Source organism: Peromyscus eremicus, chromosome 15 (genome assembly GCF_949786415.1).
Source record: "Peromyscus eremicus chromosome 15, PerEre_H2_v1, whole genome shotgun sequence".
Classification (NCBI taxonomy): domain Eukaryota; kingdom Metazoa; phylum Chordata; class Mammalia; order Rodentia; family Cricetidae; genus Peromyscus; species Peromyscus eremicus.
In genome coordinates this window covers 27,525,084-27,550,390 of record NC_081431.1, presented here as the reverse complement: position 1 = coordinate 27,550,390, position 25,307 = coordinate 27,525,084, and the positions used below count along the sequence as shown (strand labels likewise).

At 44.6% G+C, this 25,307-nt stretch overlaps 1 protein-coding gene across 1 annotated transcript; it reads left to right on the top strand.

The window, feature by feature from the left end:
* Positions 1–600: 600 nt before the first annotated feature.
* Positions 601–18,630, top strand: Aldh9a1 (aldehyde dehydrogenase 9 family member A1). The gene is made up of 11 exons (XM_059280655.1): positions 601–897; positions 1,996–2,141; positions 4,012–4,141; positions 5,682–5,816; positions 6,619–6,815; positions 7,662–7,802; positions 10,750–10,938; positions 11,160–11,247; positions 13,935–14,076; positions 16,017–16,129; positions 17,989–18,630. Exons 1-11 carry the CDS (start codon positions 729–731, stop codon positions 18,090–18,092), a joined length of 1,554 nt encoding a protein of 517 aa, XP_059136638.1. The 5' UTR covers positions 601–728; the 3' UTR covers positions 18,093–18,630.
* Positions 18,631–25,307: the final 6,677 nt, after the last annotated feature.

Sequence of the window (25,307 nt, the reverse complement as noted above, 5' to 3'; positions counted from 1 at the left end):
TTCTATTTGAAGATCCAGACCTACACATCTCAGTAGTAGTGAAAAAGTTAATTAGGGTATTGCTAACAAGGCCACCTGTAGCAGTTACTACTAAGGATTTTTATTGGTTTGCGGTTTGAGGATACAGTCCATCATGGCAGGCAGGCCTGGCAGGACAGTGAGGCCGTAGGAGCTGGAAAAAATGACCAAAAGTTTACTAAATCTGAAGAATACATTTCCTAATAGGTGCCGGTGCTGTGTAGGTGACAGAAGAAATTTTGCGAAAACCTGCAGGCTCAAGAGGAAGTCTCATTCTCCTTCCTGGAGCTTCTTGGGGATCTGGAATGGACTACTTAGGTGGTATGGTATTCGGTGCTCACAGCTAGGCCAGAGGTCTCCCAGTCCCCAACCCCAGAAGCCCTCACCCCGCCTCAATTTCCCTTAACTATGCTGACTGGGCCCAAGATACCCTAGGCCCACCGCTCGCCCCCATGGCCACGCCCACACGCGGCCCCGCCCACACGTGGCCCCTCCCCTTTCACTGTCCCTTCCTCCCCGCGGCCTCTCACTCACGGCCCACACCTCCCCAGGTCCCGCCCTCTCCTCTCGCGGTCCAAACTTGCCCAGGGTCACTTCCTTCCGTCGGCCCCGCCCCTCCGCGACCCCGCCCCTCGCCGGTCCCGCCCCTCCGCCCCGCCCTCCCCGCGCGTGATCTACTGGGGCTTCCCTGAGTGCTCCGCACTCCACACATGTTTCTCTGTGCAGTTCGGCCCCGGCAGCCCTCCCTCTTCCGCTCTGTGGTCGCCGCCATGAGCACTGGCACCTTCGTCCTGTTGCAGCCGCTCAACTACCGCGGTGGGGTCCGTGTGGAGCCGGCGGACAGCTGCGGCACGGAGAAGGCGTTCGAGCCGGCCACTGGTAACCGGGCGCGGGGAGGGGGAGTGGGCCCTCCCGGCGGGCTCTCCTTGGGCCTGTGCACCGAGTCTGCTGCCCGGTGTCCTCCTTCCGAGCTCTCTGCAAAGGGTTGCTGGACTTGTATGGCCGCAACATGGAGCACAGAGTGCTGCGGAGGCTCTGGAAAAGCGGGAGCTGGTAGATGGCACGGGAGGTGGAGTCGGGTGGAGGTCAGGAGTTAACTACAAGGCTGGAGCAGAGGAGTCGGGTGCAGGAGCTGTGGACATCTTGAGTTTTTGAGACCTGGGCGTGCAGGAGCGTCCTCAGCTGTGTGTTTTGAATCACGAGAGCTCTGTAGTGAGTTTGAGGTCAGCCTAAGGTAAATGAAACATAATCTCGAACAAACGTTTCCAGCAGTTCATATTGAATGGTTGGTAGAGCCCACCTGAGCCACATGTGGTGAGCAGCCCAGGGTTCCAGGGTCCTCAGACTTCCCCTACTGCTGAATTGCTCCCTCATTTCCATATTTTATCGAAGTTACCCTGTAGCACGTAGGAGATTTTGTTTTATTTGTTTTTAAAAGTTATTTTGAAACGGGGTCTTGTTATCTAGCCTTGGCTTGCTTGCGTGTAGTTCGCTGGCTTTGAACTCATAGAGACCCACTTGTCTCTGCTTCTCCAGTGCTGGGATTAAAGGCATGTACCACCATACTTAGCTTATTTTATTTATTTTATTTTATTTATTTATTTATTTATTTATTTATTTATTTATTTATTTATTTTTGGTTTTTCGAGACAGGGTTTCTCTGTGTAGCTTTGGAGCCTGTCCTGGAACTCACTCTGTAGACCAGGCTAGCCTCTGCCTCCCGAGTGCTGGGATTAAAGGCGTGCGCCACCAATGCCCGGCGCTTATTTTTATTTTTAAAATTATGTGTGTGCGGGTGTTTTGCCTGCATGTGTGTTGTGTACCACTTTAAAGTATTGGACTTTAAAGGGATTCCTGGTCACAAAAAAGAACTAAATGAGACCATAGTCAAAAGGGATCCCCCAGAGAATGTTGATAGAAAGAATTCAAATGTGTTGCAACTTCTTGAGATAAAACTGACTTCTTGCTTCTTTATAGGCAGAGTGATAGCTACTTTACAGTGTTCAGGAGAAAAGGAAGTAGATTTGACTGTTAAAAATGCAATGCTTGCCTTTAAAAGCTGGAGTAAAAAATCTGGCATGGAGCGTGCCCAAGTCCTTTTAGAGGCTGCCCGGCTGATAAAGGTTTGTATCAATATATTCCTTTCTAGAAAACCCCCCTCACACTGTTCTGATGGTAGTTGCAGTTAACATTGATGCAGCTTTAGGTTGTGATATTTCTGTGAAATGGAGACACATTCCCATACGCTCACCTTGGTATGTAAAATAAGTATCCACTGAGTGCTCCATGGGACCTTGGCTCTTGGACAGCTCTCTGGGCATGCTTTTTTTCCCCTGAATTGTTGTGAATTATAATGTGCTCTTGGTAGCTTACTTTTTAATTTAAATTATTTTTACTTAAAGATGTATTTGTGTAGTGTGTGTACATGATTGTGGGTATATGCATATGTATGTACAGTTGTGTGAACAGGTTGAGATCAGGTGTCTTCCTTGATCTCTGTCCACCTTAATTTTGAGATAGTGTCTGTCAATGAACCTAGAGTTCATCACTTTGGCTTGACTGAGCTCCAGGGATCCGCCTGCTCTGCCTCCCTAGTGCTGGGGATATGGCTGGGGTGCTGGAATAGCTGGTGCCGGCCATGTGGCTGCGGTGCCGGCCATGTGGCTGCGGTGCTGGAGTGGCTGGCTTTCGTTTGTGGGAGCTGGGGATTGGAACTCAGGTCCTCACGCTTGCACAGCAGCCGCTTGCTTGACGGACTCCGCCATCTCACCAGCCAGGGGTGGTGCTTGTTTTTTTCTTTTTCCTCCTGATGATATTTAAGCCTACCTTTCAGGTTTGTTTTCTACCTTAATTGCCTAGGAACATTTCAGAGTCACAGGTATCTTTTTTGTTTTTAGAGAAAAGCGTTATTAGAAACTTAGAAAATTCAGAGTGATATACATCAAGACATGAATTGTATCTTTGGGAATGTAGGGTTCCTTTTTCTTTGTCGTAAATATGCTGTGAGAAACCTTGAAGGGTATGAGAGTTAACCCACAGAGAGAGAGAGAGAGAGAGAGAGAGAGAGAGAGAGAGAGAGAGAGAGAGAGAGAATGCCAAATATCTGTATTCACACATATCAACATATCAGTGCACACATGTATTCTGATAGAACACACAAGGCTTTGAAGATAGAGAAAAAGGCTTATTACAGCAAAATGTAGTGGCCTGTAGGTGCAGTTTGTACCAGAGGGGAATTAGTGTATCTGAATGTTTCTTTTTTCAAGACAGGGTTTCTCTGTGTAGCTTCGGTGCCTGTCCTGGATCTCTCGCTCTGTAGACCAGGCTGGCCTCGAACTCACAGAGATCCCGCCTGGCTCTGCCTCCTGAGTGCTGGGATTAAAGGCGTGCGCCACCACTGCCTGGCCTGAGTGTTTCTTATGCTTGTATTCATCCTCTTCTGGGGAGGTATTGAGATTAATTGCTCATCAAGCAAGTCTCTGGGACTGAGAGGAAAGGGTCACTACAGTTATTACCCTGGAGTGTAAACAGTTGATTCTAGGAGTAAGACATAGCTCCAAAGGTCTCTAGGGCCTGCAGTCATCTTCCATGGCCTTTGCTCTTCAGTTAGCCTGCCCATGTTCTTTGTTCAGATAGCCTGGGCCATGCAAAAATGTCAGAGTACATGCTCAGATATATATTCTTATTTACACAACACACATACACACACACACACACACACACACACACACACACACACACGTTCTTAAAACTTTCCTTTTCTTATACTGAAATGAGATTGTGATCTTCGTCTTTGTCACCTGATGAACTTGAAGAGGAGAGTTGCTCTGTGACAGCGTGTTTTTAATCTCCCAGTGCCACACCATTGTTCTGTCGTTTCCTTGTAAGTGCCAGCCTTTTCTAGGCTTAGAACTTGAGTGACACATTCTTTTTAAGCACTGGCTGTGTTGAGACATCATATGTATTAAATCCATTTTTCTGTTTTACCCAAAGGAACAGAAAGATGCAATTGCCACCATGGAGACAATCAACAATGGGAAGTCCGTATTTGAGGCCCGCCAGGATGTTGACTCTTCCTGGCAGTGCCTGGAATACTATGCAGGCCTGGCTGCATCCATGGCAGGTGAGCCCTGGCCTGGCCTCGGGTGCCTGTCTGATCAGAGGGCAGAAGAGCTGGAGCCTGGTGGAGAAGGGCAAAGTCTTAAGTTCCTTGTTACCTGCTGGGGGTGGCTTAAGTTACGTGCTCATTCCTTAGCTAAGGTAGAGAGGATAACGCCTAATTTCTTGGGTTGTTTTAAAGATTCAGTGAGATAATACATGAAAAGCACCCAGCACTGAACTTGAGCTTTAGACCAAATGGTTTGAAACACTAGTTTGTAAGAGTCCACATCATGCTTACTGTTGTTATCCAGTTCATGGCTGGGCCAGGAATGTAGATAAGTTGGTGGAGTGCTTGCCTAGTGTGCATGGAGCCCTGGGGCCAGTTCCAAGTACTGCATACTCTTGAGTGTGGGGATGCCCACCTGTAATCCCAGCACCTAGGAGGCAGATGCAGGAGGATCAGAAGTTTTAGGCATCCTCAGCTACATAGTGAGTTTGAGGCCAGCCTGAGGTAAATGGAACATCCCAAACAAAATTTTCCAGAAGTCTATATTAATGGTTGGTAGAGCCCACCTGAGCCACATGTGGTAAGTGAGCAGTCCAGGGTTCTGGGGTTCTCAGACTTCCCCTGCTGATGAGTTGTCCTCTTATTTCCATATTTTATCTAAGTTACCCAGTAGTGTGGGGTCCCAAATTACTCAGGGTCAGAGAATCTGAGCTTGCTTTACCCAGCAGGGCTGCATAAGGAGATGATTTGGTCACAGGCATGTTTACCAGGTGTTGGGAAGGGTCTACACTTGGCTGTATGGTGTGCTTTGATCTTGCCAAAGGGAGAGGTCTTTTGCCTCTCCCCTTGGCATATTATAAAAAGCCCTTCTGAATAAACCTGGAGGCGGTTGGGTATTGACCCAGGCCCTCCCGAAGCTATCCTGTGTCTCTGTTTTTCTCCTCGTCATCTACGTCTGTCTATCTGATATTTTCTTATCCCTCTCTCCTCCACCTAAGAGTCCTTTGAAAAGTGGAAGAAAGTGGGAGCTGAACTCCCACAGACTCCCACAGTAGCACTTAGGAGATTTTGTTTTGTTTATTTTTAATGTTATTTAATTTTGAAATGGGGTCTTGTTATATAGCCTTGGCTTGCTTAGGTGGAGTTTGCTACATAGACCAGGCTGGCCTTGAACTCACAGAGACCCACCTGTCTCTGCTTCTCCAGTGCTGGGATTAAAGGCATGCACTACCATCCTTGGCTTATTTTTTATAATTATATGTGTATGGGTGATTTGCCTGCATGTATATTGTGTACTACTTGCATGTCTGGTATCTGCAGAGGCCAAAAGAGGGCATAAGATCCCCTGGAACTGGAATTAACAGATGGCTGTGAGCCATCATGTGGGTACTGAGAACTGGGTCTTTTGAAAGAGCAGCCAGGGCTTTTCACTGCTGATCCATTCTCCATCCCCTGCAGAAGATTCTTAGAGAATTAAATTGACTAGGATGAACTTGTGTAGTGAAATTGTGGGGCGCATAGACTTGCATCATTTCTTACTCTGTTTTACCCCCAGGAGAGCACATCCAACTCCCTGGAGGATCCTTTGGCTATACCAGAAGAGAGCCACTCGGGGTATGTGTGGGGATAGGAGCATGGAACTACCCCTTCCAGATTGCCTGTTGGAAGTCTGCTCCTGCTTTGGCCTGTGGTAAGAATAAGTCACTCCTCCACAGTGAGCCATCCTCAACCCCTCCACAGACAGAAAGACCTGCCTTGGGGCAGTCAGATCTCAGGATGTGGGCCTGTTCCTGCCTTGCCTTGCCTCTGAAGGGATTTAACGTTTAGGTTGCACACATAGGTCATGCCTTGGTGTTCTATTTTGCATCCATCCAATTTGTTTCTGATGTAGGAACTGGCTGTGTAATCTAGGCTATCTTTTTGATTCAGCACTCTGCTGTTGAAATGAAAGTTTCTGGTCTTCAGTTGTAACTGTTATAACATTAGACTGATTATCCCTACTTCACACTGAAGTTGCAAGCTTTAAATGGGATACTCCATGTACAAAGACCTTGATACATGATAACCCAATGTGGGAAAACAAAATGTCCTTTTTTAAAATAGTTAATTTTAGCTTTATTTTTTAACGTATGAGTGTTTTGCCTGCATATATATATATGTGTGTGTGTGTGTGTGTGTGTGTGTGTGTATATATATACACACATATATATAATATATATAAAAAATCGTAGCATGTGCACCACTAGTGTCTGCAAAGACCAGAAGAGGGTGCTAGGTCCCCGATCTGGAATTAGCACTGGTTGTAAGCCGTCCTTTGCGTGCTGGAAACTTATTCCAGACCCTCTGCCAGGGCAGCAAGTGCTCTTAACCACTGAGCCATTGCTTCAGTCCCAGCTATTTCTATTTTTAATAACATCTTTGGTGAATGTGGAAGAGCAGGAACCGGTTGGAATTGCTAGTCTTGTCTAAAAGGAGCATTTGCTTTTCTGCAGGTAATGCCATGATCTTCAAGCCCTCTCCCTTCACGCCTGTGTCTGCTTTGCTCCTGGCTGAGATCTACACCAAAGCTGGTGCACCTCCTGGGCTCTTCAACGTGGTGCAAGGGGGAGCTGCCACAGGCCAGTTTCTGTGTCAGCATCCTGACGTGGCCAAAGTCTCCTTCACCGGGAGCGTGCCCACTGGCACGAAGGTACAGATGAAACCAGTTTCATTTGACACAAATGCCCAAGTCCTGCAAAGCTGATCCTGCCCACCGTGTATTTTGCAGACTTTGAATTTCCTAGTTTATGTTGGGAATGGGCCAGGAGATGCTACTTTTCCTGTGCAAGGGAGAGGGGGAGAGGGGATGTGTGAGTGGTCTGTGGTAGGCCAGGTGGGGCAGAAATCCTCCTTGCCTGCCTCAGACGATGTGTGTGACGGATTGGGGCCCGGGCTGCGCTGTACTCCCGTTTGGTGAGTTAACTATATTGTACAGAGGAAGGAATATTCTCTCAGGTTACTTCAGATTCGTTACTTTTTTTTTTTTTTTTTTTTAAAGATTTATTTATTATGTATACAAGTGTTCTGCCTGCATGTATGCAGGCCAGAAGAGGGCACCAGATCTAACTACAGATGGTTGTGAGCCACCATGTGGTTACTGGGAATTGAACTCGGGACCTCTGGAAGAGCAGCCAGTGATCTTAACCTCTGAGCCATCTCTGCAGTCCCCAGATTCGTTACTTTGACCTGGATTTATGTTCCAAGTTCTGAACAGCCTTAAACATAAAAATGCAAAAAGAATTCCTGGCTGCAAGAATCCTGTGAATTGTCAATATGTTTTCAATGAACTCCTGTTTCAGAGTTTCAAGTGAAGTTCTGAAAATTCTCAGAAGCTTTTGCCAAAGAATAGTCTAAGTGGATGAAGGGCCCAGTACACATGAGAACAGGTTCCGGGCTCTGTCAGACCAAAATGACCTGGTGGTAGGTTCAGGTTGAGTTGACCTAGCAGGCAGGCTAACTTATGCTAAACTTCTGGGTGCCTTATTTGGTCCTGTAGATCATGGAGATGTCAGCTAAAGGAATCAAACCTGTCACTTTGGAACTTGGAGGCAAATCTCCTCTTATCATCTTCGCAGACTGTTCCCTGGAGAATGCTGTGAAGGGGGCATTGGTGGCCAACTTCCTCTCACAAGGCCAGGTATGAACTCTTCCTGGAAGGGCCGGGGAGGATGCCCCTCCTCTCCAGCTAGTAGCACGCTGACACTCTAGACACAGTGAGAATTACATGATAGTTGTGAACAAAAAAATAGTACAATGAGTACTACATCCTTCTAATGCAGTGGTCCTCAACCTTCCTAACACTGTGACCCTTTAATACAGTTCCTCCTGGTGTGGGTCACCCCCAACCATAAGATTATTTTCATTGTTACTTCATAACTGTAATTTTTGCTACTGTTATGAATCATAATGTAAATATTTTTGGAGATAGAGGTTTGCCAAAGGAGTTATGACCCACAGGTTGAGAACTGCTGCAGAAACTGATCTGTTTACCATTCTCTCAATGTGTTTATATACATAATACAAAAGTAATAAGTTTTCCTCAACTATTTGAAAGTTGTAGACACAAGGTTCCTAACTATCAAACACTTCAGTGTAGGCAACAACCACATTCTTTTATGGAAGCATAGTGTGATTAGTACTCTATTGGTGTTAATTTGTTGATTTTTACTGTTTCCATCTGTAGCCCTTACTAAAACGACCACTTGTTTGACTAATGTCTTAGTAAAAGATAATAATTTTCTTTCTTCTGGGACAAGTCCCTTCAAGCTGAAGGGACTAAGGCTGTAGTATGGTGGTAGAGCACTTGCCTACCATAGGGTCTGAGGTGAGATCTAGAACACCACAGAAACAAAAGAATCCACTGAAGCCATTGATGGCAAGGTAACAAGTGAGAAGTTTGGTCCCTTGGAACTAGAGTTAGGGATAGTTGTGAGCCACTGTGTGGGTGCTGGGAACTGAACCTGGGTCTTCTCCAAAAGCAAAAAATGTAGCCAGGTGGTGGTGGCGCACACCTTTAATTCCAGTACTTGGGAGGCAGAGTCAGGCAGATCTGAGTTCAAGGCCAGCCTGGTCTACAGAGGAAGTTCAGGACAGTCAGGGCCACACAGCGATACCCAATCTCAAAAAAAACAAGGCAATGAGTGAGCCATGTCTCCAGCCTGTCGCTAAACTATACATATTTGTGGTACCATGTGATAATTTGATATATGTATCATGCTAATCAGTGGATACATTATGAGGTTTTTGTTTTTTTTTTTTTTTTTTTTTTTTGAGACAAGGTCTCTGTGTAGCCGGGCTGTCCTTGAGATCCCAGCTTCCCAAGTGCTAGGATCACAGGCATGTGCCATCATGCCTGGTTTGAACTTTTTAACCTGAGTGACTTCTTTGATTTCTGGCACACTGAAGTATTCTGGACCCATCTCATTCTTTTTCCACCTGAACTCTGGAATTGGCTGTTTGTCTAGGCAGCCCAGGTTTCAGTGAGTGGTGAAATCTGGAAACAAAGCTCTTGGGCTGGAGGTGTAGCTCAGTGGTAGAACACTCACCTGGCATTTTTGAGATCCCGAGTTTAATCCCCAGTACTGCCAAGGGAAAAAAACCCACTAAGATCTCAGTGCCAGGCTCTTGACTGCTACTGTGGTGTCCGTGTTGCTCATAGTTCTCCGGCCAGGGCTAGGGAAAGCATGTCCGTGTGTGTGGGAGACACATAGCTGCACACTGTTTGGTGTTTTTCTTGCCCCACCCCCACCCTCCGAGGCAGGGTTTCTCTGTGTAGCCCTGGCTGTCCTGGAACTCACTTGCTCTGTAGACCAGGCCTAGCTCTGCCTCCCGACAGACTGACCTCTTAAGTCAGAGATCCCTCTGCCTCTGTGTTTCAAGTGCTGGGATTAAGGCATGTGCCACCACTAACTACCCAGCCTTTTTTTTCTTGTATAGACTGAAAGCTATGTTCAGAAGTTCCTTAGGTCTAGTCTGTCATCCCCTGCTTTCACTATGGATGTTCAGTTAGAATAGTGGGTCCTTTGGTTTCTGTTTGTATTTCATTTGAGGTGTCTTTTCCTCTGTCCTTTAAAGATTTTTAAAATCTGTTTTGATCAGGCAAAACATGAACATAGTTCTGAATGTCAGAATTTTTTTTTGAAGAGCCACACTCAGAACTGTAACTCCTCATTCCTCCTACCTGTTCCCATCCCTCCTTCCCACGCTGACCCATTTCCCATTCTGCTCTTTGAACAAAATGACCAGATATTGGTATATTTCTATTTCCTCTACTTTCTTTCACAAAAGGTATCAGGTTTGAAGCACCATTTTTCTCGTAATATATCCTGGAAATCATGCCATTTAACTTCATAGGGATCTTCAATTTCTGGGACCTAGCTCTCTGTTCTACTGTGTGTGTGTGGTATTTGAATAGTACTCATGTTCATTTGTGTGAGAACGAGTAAGTAGTGATTATGTACAGTTTCAGAGATGACACTAACTCAGATGTTCCATTTTCAAAATTGGGCTCAAGACTACAGCTCTTAGCCCCATTTATTTTCGGTCCACTCTCGCCTCCCACTCTCTCCTCTGAGTGAGCAGCTGGAACTGCAGCAGAGTGAGAGTGGACTCTGGGCCTGCAGCCCTTTAATGGTCTCAAGACAATTTAATCAGTAAGAATTAACCTTTCCGTTAAAGGGCAGATCATACCTGTGGGATGTGTGTCCCCAATCATGTGATCCTTCCTAATTACTGTGGGCAGTTTTTAGAAGTGAAAATATTCTTTAAAAAAATGCGTTGTAGGGCTGGAGAGGTGACTCAGCAGTTAAGAGCATTGGCTGCTCTTGCAGAGGACCTGGGTTTGATTCCTAGCACCCACATGGTGGCTCATAATCATCTGTGACTCCAGGTCCAGGAACTCCGTTGCCTTTTGGCCTTCACAGGCACCAGGCACACGCATGGCACACAGCCATGCAGGCAAAACATCAGTATACATAAAATAAAACAGTAAAAAAATGGGTCATACTCATTGAAAGTTTTGTATGTTTTTTCCTCATTTTTTTTTTCCATCCCACACACAAACTTACGTCTTATCTTTCCTTTAGGTTTGCTGTAATGGCACTAGAGTGTTTGTGCAAAAAACAATTCTTGATAAATTTACAAAAGAAGTTGTAGAGCAGACTGAAAAGATAAAAATTGGAGACCCCCTTCTGGAAGATACAAGGATGGGCCCACTCATCAATGAGCCACATCTGGAACGAGTCCTTGGGTTTATAAAGTCAGCAAGGAAGCAGGTGAGAAGTGAATGGAAGCTGGGGTGGAAGGGGAGGGTTATGTCCTGGCTCCTTGCCCCATTCCCTTTTCTACATCTACCTTGGTGGTTATTATCCATGATGTTCTGCTTTGGGAGGGTAAATGCTGTGTGCATTTGCTCGGGCTACCTTCTGCCTTGCGGGAACACCTACGGGGTTGTGTGTTCAATACAGAAGATGCCTGCCTTTTCTTTTTCACTTAGGGTGCTACTGTGCTCTATGGTGGAAAGGTGCATGTACCGACGGATCCTAAATTAAAACATGGATTTTACATGACGCCTTGCATTTTAAGTATGTCTTCTTGTTTGCTTTTAAATGACTTGAATTAAATGGTAGATAGTTAGAAATGAGTATTTATGAACTATGTAACGTCATAGAGTGAGAGTTGGCAGATTGAATGGTTCCACTGCCCAGGTTTAAGAAGTAGAACTACTTCATTATTCTTGAAATCCTCTAGGTACCCTTCCTCTAGGGCAACCATATGTATTGGTTTATATACTATATATGTACTGGAGACACTTGTTCTTGGAGTGAGCTTTAAAACAAAACACAGCCCCTCCAAATACATGTTTGATTTAAAGAAACAAACAAAAAACCCTCCTCAGTAATGTAAAGCATGCTTTTCCTTTGAACTGTAACATAGTAACATATCAGTATAACAAAACCAATGTGTCAGATGTAATTCTATTAAATTTTAGTACATTGTTTCACTTTTAAAACTCTACTTTGGACAGTCAAGTGTACATGGGTATCCTTAAACCCCTTGCCTCCTTCCTGCCTCAGAGGTACCCATTATTATAAACACTGCTCTTTTTTTCTTTCTGTTTTTCTTTTTTTTTCTTTTTTCTTTTTGAGACAGGGTCTTACTGTGTAACTCTGGCTGGCCTGGAACTTTCTATTGTAGACCAGGCTGGCTTTGAACTCACAGAGATCTGTCTGTGTCTGCCTCCTGAGTACTGGGATTAAAGGCAAGCACCACTGTGCCCATCTAAACACTGCTTTCATCGGTCTCATTTACAGTTTTTTGTTAGAACCTTTTGTACAAATATTGGTTGTTTTACAGGCTTTAAGCAAAACCTATAAATATTACATAATTCCTTATTAGCACTTAAGCTGATTCCACCCATGGCCCTGTTGGTAGTGGTGTTACCTTTCAACAGCCTAAGGAAATAGCCACTGATGTTGAAAAGCTATGAGCCTAACATCCATACCATGGACTAGGTTAATTGTAACTGAACGAGTAACAAATAGGGAATGTTTATATGTTGTTAAGTGAACTATATGGGTTAGACAGTAAAGTATGTGATATTATTCCAAATCTGTTGAAGAGCAGGTATGTGTATAAGCAAAAGAGGGAATGAAGTGTGCATGGTGAGGTCTCAGTATGCTGAGGTTAAGGTACCTTTCGTTTTGTGTGACTTTCTACTCAGAACATGCACTTTACAATTAGACTTTATGCAGATTGTGAAGCTAGGCAAAGAGGAGGGAGCTAACCCTTTACTCTTGGGATGCTGGAAACTAGCTTGTGTTCTAATGTGAGACTTGGAAAACCTGTTAAGACAGATTTCTGGTCTCTGCTGTAGACCTCTGACTGTTACTCCTAGAGCCTGGGGCCTAAAGATGTGCATTGTAATAAACCCATAGTTCACTTTTATGCACAAGGAAGTTTAGGACTAACTTTAGAGTCAGTCTTTAACTTGCTCAAGATTTAAGGACTAGTCTGTGTTTCAGACAGGCACGCTGCTGCCTTTTATACCCATTCCCTTTAGCTCTCCAGCGTAAAACTCATGACTCACAGAGCCATTTGTGTCCCCAGCCTTTGGAAGCTGATAAAATATTTTCAGAGATGATTGGGTTATTGTTTTGAGTAATTAAATAAAACTTACATGAGGATTATTAGTTTTCCAAGACTTAGAACAGGACAGACTATCCGTGAATACAATCTAACTATTGCTTGTCCTTGAAGTACTGTAATGCACCGATACTGTGTGCTGTGTACAGGGCAGCGTCTAACCCACCACTGAAGAGATTTTTGTTTCCTTTTTTTTTTCAATTTATTCTTCTCTCATAGTACACCCCAGCTGCAGCTTCCCCTCCCTCCACCCCCCCATCACTTCTGAAGAGATTCTAGAACTGTCATCTTTGTAAATACATGATTTTTTTATTTTTTAGACTCTGGCTATAATGAGCTGGAGTGTCTAACAGTACTCCAAAGTAGGTCGTTCCCCCGTGCAGCTCTGCTAAAACGGTGCAGGCGAGTGTTCCCTCCTTTGCCGCTCACTGGGCTCAGTACTGGTGCTTCTGAGTTCTAAGGGCAGAGTTCAGATTTCAAGTGTGAACTAATGTTAGGGAATTAGTTATTTCCAGGAACATTTAAGTACACTTTTACAAAGCAAATATATATACATATATATACACATACATATGTGTATATATACACATGTGTACATACACACACATATACTTTGTCACAGTGCGCACACACACTATATGTAACATTTTAACAGACATGTGATGGATGTAATTTTGGGTTATTTTCAGCGAGTATTTTATGAGCATCAACTTAATGTTTTCTTCAAAAACATTGCTTTTAGAAGCTTTATAAAAGCTCATCATTAGGGTGTGTTTAGTTTGTGTGATTGTTTCCTCTTTGGATGTTTAGTTTGTTGCTTCCAGCTTTTATCATTATAAGTAATATTGTGGTGAAGATGTTTGTAAGTAGGCCTGTTTCCCTCATTGGATACTTCCTTAGGAACTCTAAAAAGTGATTTTAGAGTTACGTAGAGGATGACACTCTAATATGTATTACCAAATTGCCATACAAGAGGAAGGCCTGATTAACATTCACCGTGGCTATACCCTCCTGAAGTTTTTTCCCCTAAAGCTCCATGTTTCACTGTTTACTGCAGATACTGTGTTTTGGGTAAATGAGACGATGCTCCCCTCACTGTCCTTTGTTTCCTTCTGAATGTTGGTAGCTAATTGCACAGATGAAATGACCTGTGTGAAAGAGGAGATTTTTGGACCAGTTATGTCCATTTTATCATTTGAAGAGGAAGATGAGGTTCTCCAGCGGGCCAATGATACCAGTTACGGACTGGCTGCTGGCGTCTTTACCAGGTATGTGGACTAGGACACCCCCAGCCTCTTGGTGTCTTCCTGGGCATCTGATCATTCTTATTCTTCCTTCTTTTGCTGACATTAGTGCCATCAGCATCTCTGTTTTGGTTTCATAATGCTGAAGACCGAATCGAGGTACACCCCTCTAAGTCTGTTTGCTTCTTAATTCAGAAGATGCCAAAGCTGCATTTTACAGGGCTTCATTAATGGCCAGAGGACCCTACACTGCTATGGAGTTTAAATTGAACTCTAAACTTTATTAATGAAAGTTCTGGCTTTATTCTTTCATTGAATATTTAAGATTCTGATCTCTGTAAAGCTTTGGGCTAGATATCGAAAACATTCACATCAAGAAATTTAGAAAACTTAACTATACATACTGGACATTGTTCTTCAGATACAGTATTTTTAGTGCAATGCAGTAGTTTCTAACTTGTGTGCATTGTAACTCACATAGACTTGGTTAGTGTGTTGAATATTTATGATGTTGCTCCAATTTTAAATATTGTGATACCAGCATTAATATCTTCATACATAAATGTTAACCACTATAATAGAGATTAAAAAATGATTTTGATGCAAAACTTCTTTGAAAACAGTTTGGATGTGGTGGTACGTGCCTATAACCCCAGCAATCTGGATGTGGTGGTATATGTCTATAACCCTAGCAATCAGAAGGCTGAGGCAGGTGGACCATAAGTTTAAGACCAGCCTGGGCTACATAGTGAGATCGCAGTACAAGAAAACAAAACAAAGAAGGAGGAAAAAAGACTGCGAATCTCCAGGTGGTATGCGAACTTTGATTAGTCCCTGGCCTTGGGAAGGTGGTTTTCCAAGGCTTCACTTAGAGCACAGAGCATTTGGTGATACCACGGGCAGATGCTGTGCCTTTGGGGGCAGACACCTGGGAAGGCAGGCCCGAGTTTTCTTTCCATGGAAGTGCTTTGAAGCTGGCCCTCATGTGATTGCTTCCCTTTGGGCTCTGAAAAAACATTGGGACTCTGCTTTTCTGATTTGGAGTTTGGAGACTGGGTTAAATGGTTGTGTGTGTGTGTGTGTGTGTGTGTGTGTGTGTGTGTGTGTGTGTGTGTGTGTTGGGGTACTAAGGATTAAACCTAGGGCCTTACAATACTAAACAAGCATCCTATGCTGAGCTGTGTATCTCCAGCATCACCAGTCCTTTTTTTTGTTTAAACTATTTATTTTTGATTTTTTGAGACAGGGTTTCTCTGTGTAGCTTTGCGCCTTTCCTGGAACTCACTCTGTAGCCCTTGCTGGCCCTGAACTCACAGAGATCCATCTGCCTCTGCCTCCTGAGTGCTGGGATTAAAGGCGTGCACCACCACCCAGCTTACTTTTTGAGTTAGGTGCTCTACATTGCCAAAGACGGCCATGACAGTTCTGTAGCCCAGGCAGGCCTTGAACTGACTCAGAAGTTGTCCTCGGGCCTCTACACATGTGCTGTGGCACACACATGCCTACAAACATACACACACCATAAAAGGCTCTGATTTCTCCATACCTGTATCAGTCCTTGTTAGCATGTTTCGGTTTCAGCATCCTCCTGGCTGTGAGGTCATACTTAAGGAGGCTTTGTCTAATCTGGGATCACGGAGATGGTATTCCCGTACTTCTGATAGTTGTACAGTTTTCAAATCTGTTTTCCGTGTAAGTGCGTGCTTGTGTAGGTGTAAGGGCTCCACCTTTATGTAAAGCCTTGTGTGAGGTGTGGTTGTTCCAACACCGTTGAGTAGTGGCACCTTGCTGCTGCTTATTTGATAGATTTTTGAATCTGGGTCTTTTTTGCCTGGGTGATGAAAGGGTTTTAAACAGTTTGAAGAAACAGTTTGGCGGGATTTTAGGTCCTTCGAGTTTACACTGACATTTCATGTGAAATTAGCTTGAACTGTGAATAACCAGTACCATCTTCTCCCTCCCAGGAATATCCAGCGCGCTCACAGGATGGCGGCTCAGCTTCAGGTGGGAACATGCTACATTAACAACTACAACGTCAGTCCGGTAGAGCTGCCCTTTGGTGGATATAAGAAGTCAGGTGAGGAGGTGGAAATGTACAAACCAACCGGATTTTCCAGGGATACCATCCTAGCCAGTACTGCTACACCACTGTTTCTCAGCCTGTTGCTAGCACAGCCTCAGTCCTCCCTAGCCTTACTGGAATGCGGGCTGGGCATCTCCAGGAAGTTCTGTAGTGTAGCATGGCTTGTGAATGGCTGATCTAAATCTCCAGGTGTGTCTTGTGGGTAGCATTGCCTTTTCTTTAGTGTTGGATTGATTGCTCTGAGCATTAAACACTCCTGCAGGGGATCCATATCAGGTATGCCCATCAGTAGGGGCTTAGGTGCTTCTGAAGTCATATTCCAGAAAGCTTACATTAATGGGTTTTTCTCTTTGGGGCCCAAATTTATATACTCTCTCAATTTGGCATTCACCACAGTTGTAGTCATCTCTGTTCTGCCTGGCACCAGAATGTTTCCCTAAGTGACTACTACTGCTCATTCATGTCTGTCCCTGCAGATGTGTGGTCTGGTGTGTCAGGGGTTTGAGGCAAGCACTTTGAGGTTCTTTCTTTGCATTCTGGTACCTGTATTCATTTATTTCCCAGATGTTTTTTTCATTTAAACTAAAAATTGGTTTGAACACAATTTTGAGAGTCTGAACCATAGCCTTTGGCCACCTTATTAGGAGCACTGATGTGATGGTGGGTGTTGACAGTCTTTTGTTGTTGTTGTTGTTTTTTCAAGGCAGGATTTCCCCTGTATAGTTTTGGTGCCTGTCCTGGATCTCACTCTGTAGATCAGGCTGGCCTCGAACTCAGAGATCAAGATGTCTCTGCTTCCTGAGTGCTGGGTTTAAAGGCGTGCACCACCACCAACGGCCGACAGTCTTATCTGATACTCAGCATTATCCTTGCACTCTCCATTGATATCCCATTAGTCCTCCACATCTCAGTGTGGTACATGGAGCAGCTGTACACGTGCATGATGCAAGTAGACATCAAGGTGCTGTTTTATTAGTAGCTAACGTTCAATACAGGGCTTGGGCCTTAGGGGGGCCCTGAGGCCAGTTTTCTTTTCTTGTTTTTGAGTAGCACAAGAGTGGACAGTGTGTGATGAGAGAGAGGGGGCTAGATCTGCAGAGTGCCTGGCCTCATGCTTAGCCTGCCATGGGCTTGGGCCAGGATACAACACACAGTCCAAACAGGGCGGTGCTGTCTTTCTCACACATTATTAACTAGGCTTTGGGCAGTACGTGGGGATCCTGAGTCATCAAGGAAGTGAAAGTCTGCTCTTTGCACATTTTAAAGGTTGATAAATCTTGTTAGGAGTCAAGTGTGAAATGAACACTGCTTTCCAGGCTGTCTGGTGGATTACTTTGGAGGCTGCTTTCAATGAGCTGCTTTGTTGTTTTGCAGGGCTGGGGGTGGGGGAGGAAGAACACAGTCCCATGTACCCAGGCTTAGCCTTGAACTCGTTGTGTAGTGGAGCAGGGTTGAACAGACCCTTCCGCCTCCTCGTCTGTGTGAAGTGCTGAGATTACAGGTGGGTGATAGTATGCCCAGGCTATGTGGTGCTGGAACCCAGGGCCTTGTGCCTGGTAGGCAAGCACTCTGCCCACTGAGCTATACCGCCTGCCTTTAACTTGTTTCCTTAAAGAGACTGAACGTTTTTCAGATGTTCACCCAGAGTAGCGGGCACCTGAGGTTAGGACTCCATGCTGGTAAGAAATGAGACGGTGTACTTCCCTGTCCTAACGCTTGTGGCCTCAGCTCCACAGAAGAACTGGTCTGAGGACATGCTTCCCCACCTTGACCAGCAGAGCCTGCCTTTGAGGCAGTGTGTGACTCCAGACCACTGTAGTGACCAGCTCACCCTGACCCCGTCGTCTTTTCAGGATTTGGCAGAGAGAACGGCCGCGTGACAATTGAATACTATTCACAGCTCAAGACGGTGTATGTGGAGATGGGTGATGTGGAGTCACCTTTTGAAAACGAGTGAATCCTGTTCCCGTGGCCAGGCTGTGCAATGAGCTGGCTGTCTTTACAGCTGTATAACTGAATAGCTTCTTCCATGCAGGCTTTGGGCCATTCAGGATGAGAGAATGGGTCAGTATTGCCCTCTATCTTGCAGTCATCCTTCCCAATTGCAAATGTGCACAAGTGCCTTTCAGACACTAACCAGGGAACTTGTTCTTCCCATAAGTCCCTATGAGGTCTGTAAACCCCAGTAACACACCGCTCAGAACAGGCAGGCCACAGCTCTGCCTGTACACGTCTGTCCCACCAACAATGGCAACTTTCTAGTTTGCTCTAAGGATGACTTCCTTCCTGGGTTCCTGATGAAAGCTTTTATTTGGAGACAGAAAAGTCTTAATACTTATAGAAAAAGTGATTCATTGGCATTTAAAAAGCTTTGTTTTTGGTTAGCTCAGTGGGTAAGCCTGATGACCTTAGTTCTGTCCCTAGGCCCCACATAAAGGTGGTGTGCCCCTCCCCTGTATCATACACATGCATAATAAATCTATTACAAAAGCTGAGTTTTTGTCATTTCATTGAGAAACCTGACTAGAGAGAAGGTAGCTGATGCCTCAGCAAACACTATCATCCCGTTATCCCACAGCAAACCTTTATCCCATTATTCCACAGCAAACACTACTCATCCCATTATTCCACAGCAAACACTACTCATTCCGTTATCCCACAGCAAACCTTTATCCCATTATTCCACAGCAAACACTACTCATCCCGTTATCCCACAGCAAACCCTCATCCCTGGTCCTGCAACAGAAGAGAACCTGTAACACGAATCTAAAGTGGTCTCATTAATAAAATCAAACCTGAAGCCAGGTATTGGGGTGAACACTGAAAGATCAGAGAAACAGAACCAGCCACAGCCAACCTCACCTCGTCAATTCCTCAGCTGATCTCGTTTCCTCAAAATGGAAGCCTCTGAGTCCTCACCCAAATGGATCTCAGCTGAACTGCTGCTCAAAAGCCTAAAGGCTTAATTTTCACACCTTATATACCTTTCTGCTTCCTGCCATCACTTCCTGGGATTAAAGGCGTGTGTCACCATGCCTGGCTGTTTCCAGTGTGGCTTTGAACTCACAGAGATCCTGGTGGATCTCTGCCTCCAGAATGCTAGGATTAAAGGTGTGTGTGCCACCATTTTCTGGCCTCTATGTCTGTCTAGCGGCTGTTCTGTTCTCTGACCCCAGATAAATTTATTAAGGTGCACAATATATTGGGGGACACATCATCACAAGAACCCTTAGAATACATGAATTACTTGTATGCTACTGTGACAGTGAATTGAAACCAATCACACTGTTCATGTTTTTGCAGTCTCTGTTTTTCAAGACAGGGTTTCTCTGTGTAGTTTTGGTGCCTGTTCTGGATCTCTCTCTGTAGACCAGGCTGGCCTTGAACTGAGAGATCCACCTGGCTCTACCTCCCAAGTGCTGCAATTAAAGGTGTGCGCCACCACCGCCCGGCCTTTTTGCAGTCTTAATTTGAATCTCATCACATCTTAAAGACTGGATGGGACAGGAAAAAGCACAGGACAGACAGAGGGAAGTTGAGGCATGATAAACTTTCGTGACGCCGTCCTTCCCTGCTGTGGCCTACCCTAAAGAGCTACAGCTGCTTTCTGGGGACTAGTTAAGTCATAGTGAAGGTGGCATTTAGAGATAATGATTGTCACTCCTGGGCCTCCCTCTCTTGTCCTTGCTCAGGTGACTTAGGACCGTCAGCACAGGAATGGTTAAGTCAGCCTTTCCTGGTGTTATTTGCCTTGAAGGAGTTTTGAATCCTTGGTTTTCTCTTATACAAAGGCCTATTTGTCTTTTCAAGGTTAGGGGGCAGTTGACAAAGCAGTTGGACAACAGTGAGTGAGCTTTTCTTGGTCAGATTACAGTGTGTGCTTGCTGAGGCCTGCTGTAGCTCAGGGGCAGTTAGGATAAAGATAAAGATAAAGTCGTCTTATCACCACCGTCCACACTGCGGCGTCATTTTCTGCTACTTTCCCCTTTTTCTCTGCCAGGCTGTTCCCTCTTAACTTTAGACCATGTGTCTAAAAAATTCACCTTACACCTTCCTTAAAACCACAAACTAGCCAGGCAGTGATGGCTCACGCCTTTAATCCCAGCACTTGGGAGGCAGAGGCAGGTGGTTCTGAGTTCGAGGCCAGTCTGGTCTACAGAATGAGTTCCGGGACAGCCAGGACTACACAGAAACCTTATCTTGAAAAACAAAAATAACCAAAAAAAAAAAAAAAAAAAAAAAAAACCAAAAAAAAAAAAAAAAACCAAAAAACCCACAAACATTTGTTCCAAGGTAAGGTAACCAGCATACACCTCTCACATCCCTGTTACTTCATTGATACTTGAAACTCTGTACCTGTTGACTCACCTTAACTGGGCTTGACGTGTTGAGTGCTTGAGCAGGCGCTGTTCAGTGTGTCCCAGGGAGCAGCAACATCTGCTGCTTAAGACTTGCAGGCTCTCAATCTACCTCAGGCCTGTCAATCAGATCTGCATTTTAGTAAGAGCCTCAGTTGAGTCAGAGACATTGTAGTTCGTCAGGTGGTGCTTTTGAGAGAACTGGTTCTCAAGTTCGGCTCTTCATTAGAGCTGCCTATTGAGCATTTAAAATACTGAGATGCTAATTGATCTGGGCATCTGGAATCTGAACAGGTTCCCAGGTGAATTGAGTAGGCAGCTGGAGTTGAGAACAGCACTCAGTGCTCAGTACAGTAGCTGCTAGCCACGTAGCCACTTAAGCTTGATAAAAATGAAGTAAAAAGCTTGTGAGTTGTTGCTCTAGCCACATATCAAGCCCCCAGTAGCTACACATAGGTTATTGGACAGAGTATGTTATGTCAGAAAACTCCGCTGGAAATAAAGTCTTGCTTAAGTCTTGAAAAACAAAACAAAAATAACCAAAAAAAAAAAAAACCAAAAAAACCACAAACTAACATTTGTTCCAAGGTAAGGTAACCAGCATACACCTCTCACATCCCATCCCTGTTACTTCATTGTTACTTGAAACTGTGTACCTGTTGACTCTCCTTAACTGGGCTTGAAGTGTTGAGTGGATGAAATAAACTGCTTTTTATATATTTGTATAAGTGGATGTGTGTGGGCATGAGTGTGGCGGTCAGGAGGCCACCCAGGTGTTTTCTCCTTCCACCATGTGGATTAAGGGAATCGATCTCAGGTGGTCAGGTTGGTGGTGAATGCTGCTACTAGCTTGAGTCGTCTCTCTGACCTAAGACTGGCCATTTTGATTAAGGTGGGAGAGCATCGTAGGGATGTAAAGGGGAATTTGGGCACACTCTGGCAGAACATGGATAACTTGGCCGCTGCCTTTTGCTAGGTTACACCAGCAGGTAGCGCCCAAGCTTCCTATTATACCTTGTGGGAGCCTGAGCCCCGCCTCTGATCTTGAGTGCCTTCTACTGGGCACGCATGATTATTGGATTCTCAGTAATAGTGTACAAATGTTTCTAATTCCTTACTATTAGGGGTTGGATGTAAATGTCCCTACAGGCTCATGTGCTTGAAACTTGGTTCCCAGCTGGTGATGTTTTAGGAGGCTGTGGAATCTTTGGGACATACTACCCAGCACAGAGTTAGGCGGGGAGACACTCTGCTGCCTCTCCTGAGTCACATCATTATACCCAATAAAAGCTGTCTCCCCACTGGTCTGGCCTACTTTTGGCATGGAGAAAGCAGCACAGAGTGGCAGCTCAGGCCACTGAAGGGGTAAGGTGGCTGGCTGCTTGACAGGGAAGTGGCAGCAGCTGCAGTGTGAGGAAGGCCAGAGCAGGAAGGTGGCAGCGGCAGAGACAGCAAGAGGCAGAGGGCAGAACTGAGACAGGAGGACAATGTTAGGATGCAGCGATGAGAAGCAGTCTCTGGTTGCCAAAAGAGTTCCAGAGAGCTGCCCTCTTTAACATCAAGGGTATTCACCCTGGGCCAAGGGCTAGAATAGTGGTTCTCAACCTGTGGGTCACGATCCCTTTGGGGTGGGTGGGTTCGAGCAACCCTTTCACAGGGGTTGCCTAAGACCATCAGAAAACACAGATATTTACATTATAATTGATAACAGCAAAATTACAGTTATGAAACAGCAACAAAAATCATTTTATGGTTGGGATCACAACATGAGGAACTGTATTAAAGGGTCTCAGCATTAGGAAGGTTGAGAACCACTGACCTAGAGGCATGCATAAGGATTGTAACAACAGAAGGTATCCCAAGCTGCTGTTCCCACCTGCTTAGTTCCAGTGCTCCATAGAGGGAAGCCAGTATTCCAAAGACCAACACTGGGTCATCCTTGTTGAGTTTGCTGAGCCTGCAGGCTGCAGTGAGAGGAGAACATGGGCAAGATCTTCAGGCTCACTGGGTGTGCTGTGGAATAATACTTTAACTATGTGAAAGTGTGTTGCATTTGTTTAACTATGTAAAGATGTGTTACATTTGTTCATGTTGCATTTGTTTAACTATGTAAAGATGTGTTACATTTGTTCATGTTGCATTTGTTTAGCTATGTAAAGATGTGTTACATTTGTTCATGTTGCATTTGTTTAACTATGTAAAGATGTGTTACATTTGTTTCACCTTGCCTGCCTAAGGTCTAATAAAAAGCTGAATGGTCAACAGCTAGGCAGTAGAGGGATAGGTGGGGCTGGAAGGCTGAGAGAGTAAGTAGGAGGAGGAATCTAGGCTCGCCAGAAAAGAATGAGGGAGAGAGGGAGATGCCAGCCAGCCAGACATGAGGAAGCAGGAAAGTAGGACATACAGAATAAAAGTAAAAAGTCCTGAGGCAAAACGTAGATGGAGAAAAACAGGTTAAAATAAGTTATAAGAGCCAGTGGGACAAGCCTAAACTAAGGCCGACACTAAGGCTGAGCATTCATAATAAGTCTCCCTGTCATGATTTGGGGGTTGGCAGTCCAAGAAAGCCTGCTACATGGGTGTATTTCTTATATAACATGAATAAAACCTGACTTTCTGATTTCACCTTTTCTAGTCCAAACCCAAAACTTCCTACCTCATCACTATCATTTCATAAAGAAGCACAATGCTAAGGCAAAGGCAAATTTAAAGTGTTATGGGGTGGGGAAGTCCATTTCCTTTGTTTTTCAGTACACTGGTGACAAATTCTCCTGACCTGAGCTGGGTATATTCTGATATAATCTCCAAGGGTGTCACAGCCATCTAGGCAAAGCTAAGTCACTCTTCAATATTTTATCTCTGAAGGTTGAGCAATTCAGTAAAATGGAAAATGCATGGATTTTAGAGTTATGCCTCTGTCCAAATCCTAGGTCTAATCCTCAGAAGCTACAGAGAGGTGAAGTGTGGCTGGCACAAGTGAAGATCTTGTGTGTTTTATCCTTCTGAAAGCCATGAACTCCTAGTGGCTGCCATGTTGGACACTATTTTTTTTCTTTTTTCTTTTTTGAGACAGGGTTTTTTTCTGTGTAGTTTTGGTGCCTGTCCTGGATCTCGCTCTGTAGACCAGGCTGGCCTTGAACTCACAGAGATCCACTTGCCTCTGCCTCCCGAGTGCTGGGATTAAAGGTGTGCGCCACCGCCGGGCACTCGGGAGGCAGAGCCAGACGGATCTTTGTGAGTTCAAGGCCAGCCTGGTCTCCAAAGCGAGTTCCAGGAAAGGCGCAAAGCTACACAGAGAAACCCTGTCTTGAAAAAAAAAAAAAAAAGGTGTGCACCACCACCACCCGGCTGAACATAATTCTTGTTCATATTTCATAGTCAACTTTTGCCGTGGAATAATTCTCTTGTACACTGCAAAGATTTGTCACTCAAATTGGTTTAATAAAATGCTGATTGGCCAGTATTCAGGCAGGAAGAATAGGCGGGGCAACCAAACTAAGGATGATGGGAAGGAGAAGGGCAGAGTCAGGAGTAGCCAGCCAGACACAGAGGGAGCAGGAGATGAACACGCCATGTTAATAAAGGTACCACCATGTGTCAGAGTGTAAATAAGGAATATGGGTTAACTTAAAATGGAACAGCTAGTTAGTAATAAGCCTGAGCTATTGGCTGAGCATTTATAATTTATAATAATATAAGCATCTGTGTAGTAATTTGGGAAGTGGCTGCTGGGTATTTGGGAACAGGTGGTCAGGACAAGAAACTTCCCTTTACAAACTTCAGTTTTTGGAGCAATGATCTTATTTTGCCAATTTACATCATTCTTTAAATTTTAAAGCCTTTCCTATTTGTACTTAATCAGACATTGGCAGACATTTTTTTCTTTTCAATCTTTTTTAAAAATTTGCCGGGCAGTGGTGGCGCACGCCTTTAATCCCAGCACTCGGGAGGCAGAGGCCGGCGGATCTCTGTGAGTTCAAGGCCAGCCTGAGCTACCAAGTGAGTTCCAGGAAAGGCGCAAAGCTATACAGAGAAACCCTGTCTCGAAAAACCAAAAAAAAAAAAAAAAAAAAAAATTTATTATTTTATGTGCATTGGTGTTTTGCCATGGGTGTCAGGTACCCTGGAACTGGAGTTACAGACAGTTGTGAGCTGCCATGTGGGTGCAGGGAATTGAACCCAGGTCCTCTGGAAGAGCAGTCAGTGCTCTTAACCGCTGAGACATCTTTTCAGCCCTGGCACAGACATTTCTAAGCCTGCTTCCTCATCCGTGAAATGGGCTGTTAGTAGTTCTAGCTTTATATTCATACCTAGTTTCATCATCCGTGTCTATTGCTTAACTTAAAAAAAAGCTTTAGACAATTATGTTTATTTGTATGTGTGTGTACATACATGTGCAATAGTGTACATGTGGAGGTCAGAGGACAACTTGCAGGAGTTAGTTCTAACATGTGGGTTTCAGGGATTGAACTCAGGCCATCAGGCTTCATGGCAAGTGTCTTTGCCTGCTGAGCCATCTGACTAGACCCCAGTTACTTAACCTTATATTTTAAGCAATATAAGCAACCTTCAATAGATTTTTTTAAAAAGTCCATACTGTAATTATTAGCATCAAGTAGTACCACATTTGAACTAGAGTGAAGACTTAATTTTTCAGCACTGTGGCATCATGAACACATCACCACAATCAGACTTTTTCTCAGCTTCACAGATAATGTGAGGAGGTATACTCACAGCTTTACTCTAATTTAGTAGAAATGGCCTAATTATTTAGGAAAGAGACTCAAAAACAAACACATAGTAGAGTCCAGAGC

Coding starts and splice junctions, on each gene's coding strand:
- Aldh9a1 (XM_059280655.1), top strand. CDS start 729: ATGTTTCTCTGTGCAGTTCGGCCCCGGCAGCCCTCCCTCTTCCGCTCT. Junction 898..1,995: donor GGCGTTCGAGCCGGCCACTG/GTAACCGGGCGC, acceptor GCTTCTTTATAG/GCAGAGTGATAGCTACTTTA. Junction 2,142..4,011: donor AGGCTGCCCGGCTGATAAAG/GTTTGTATCAAT, acceptor TTTTACCCAAAG/GAACAGAAAGATGCAATTGC.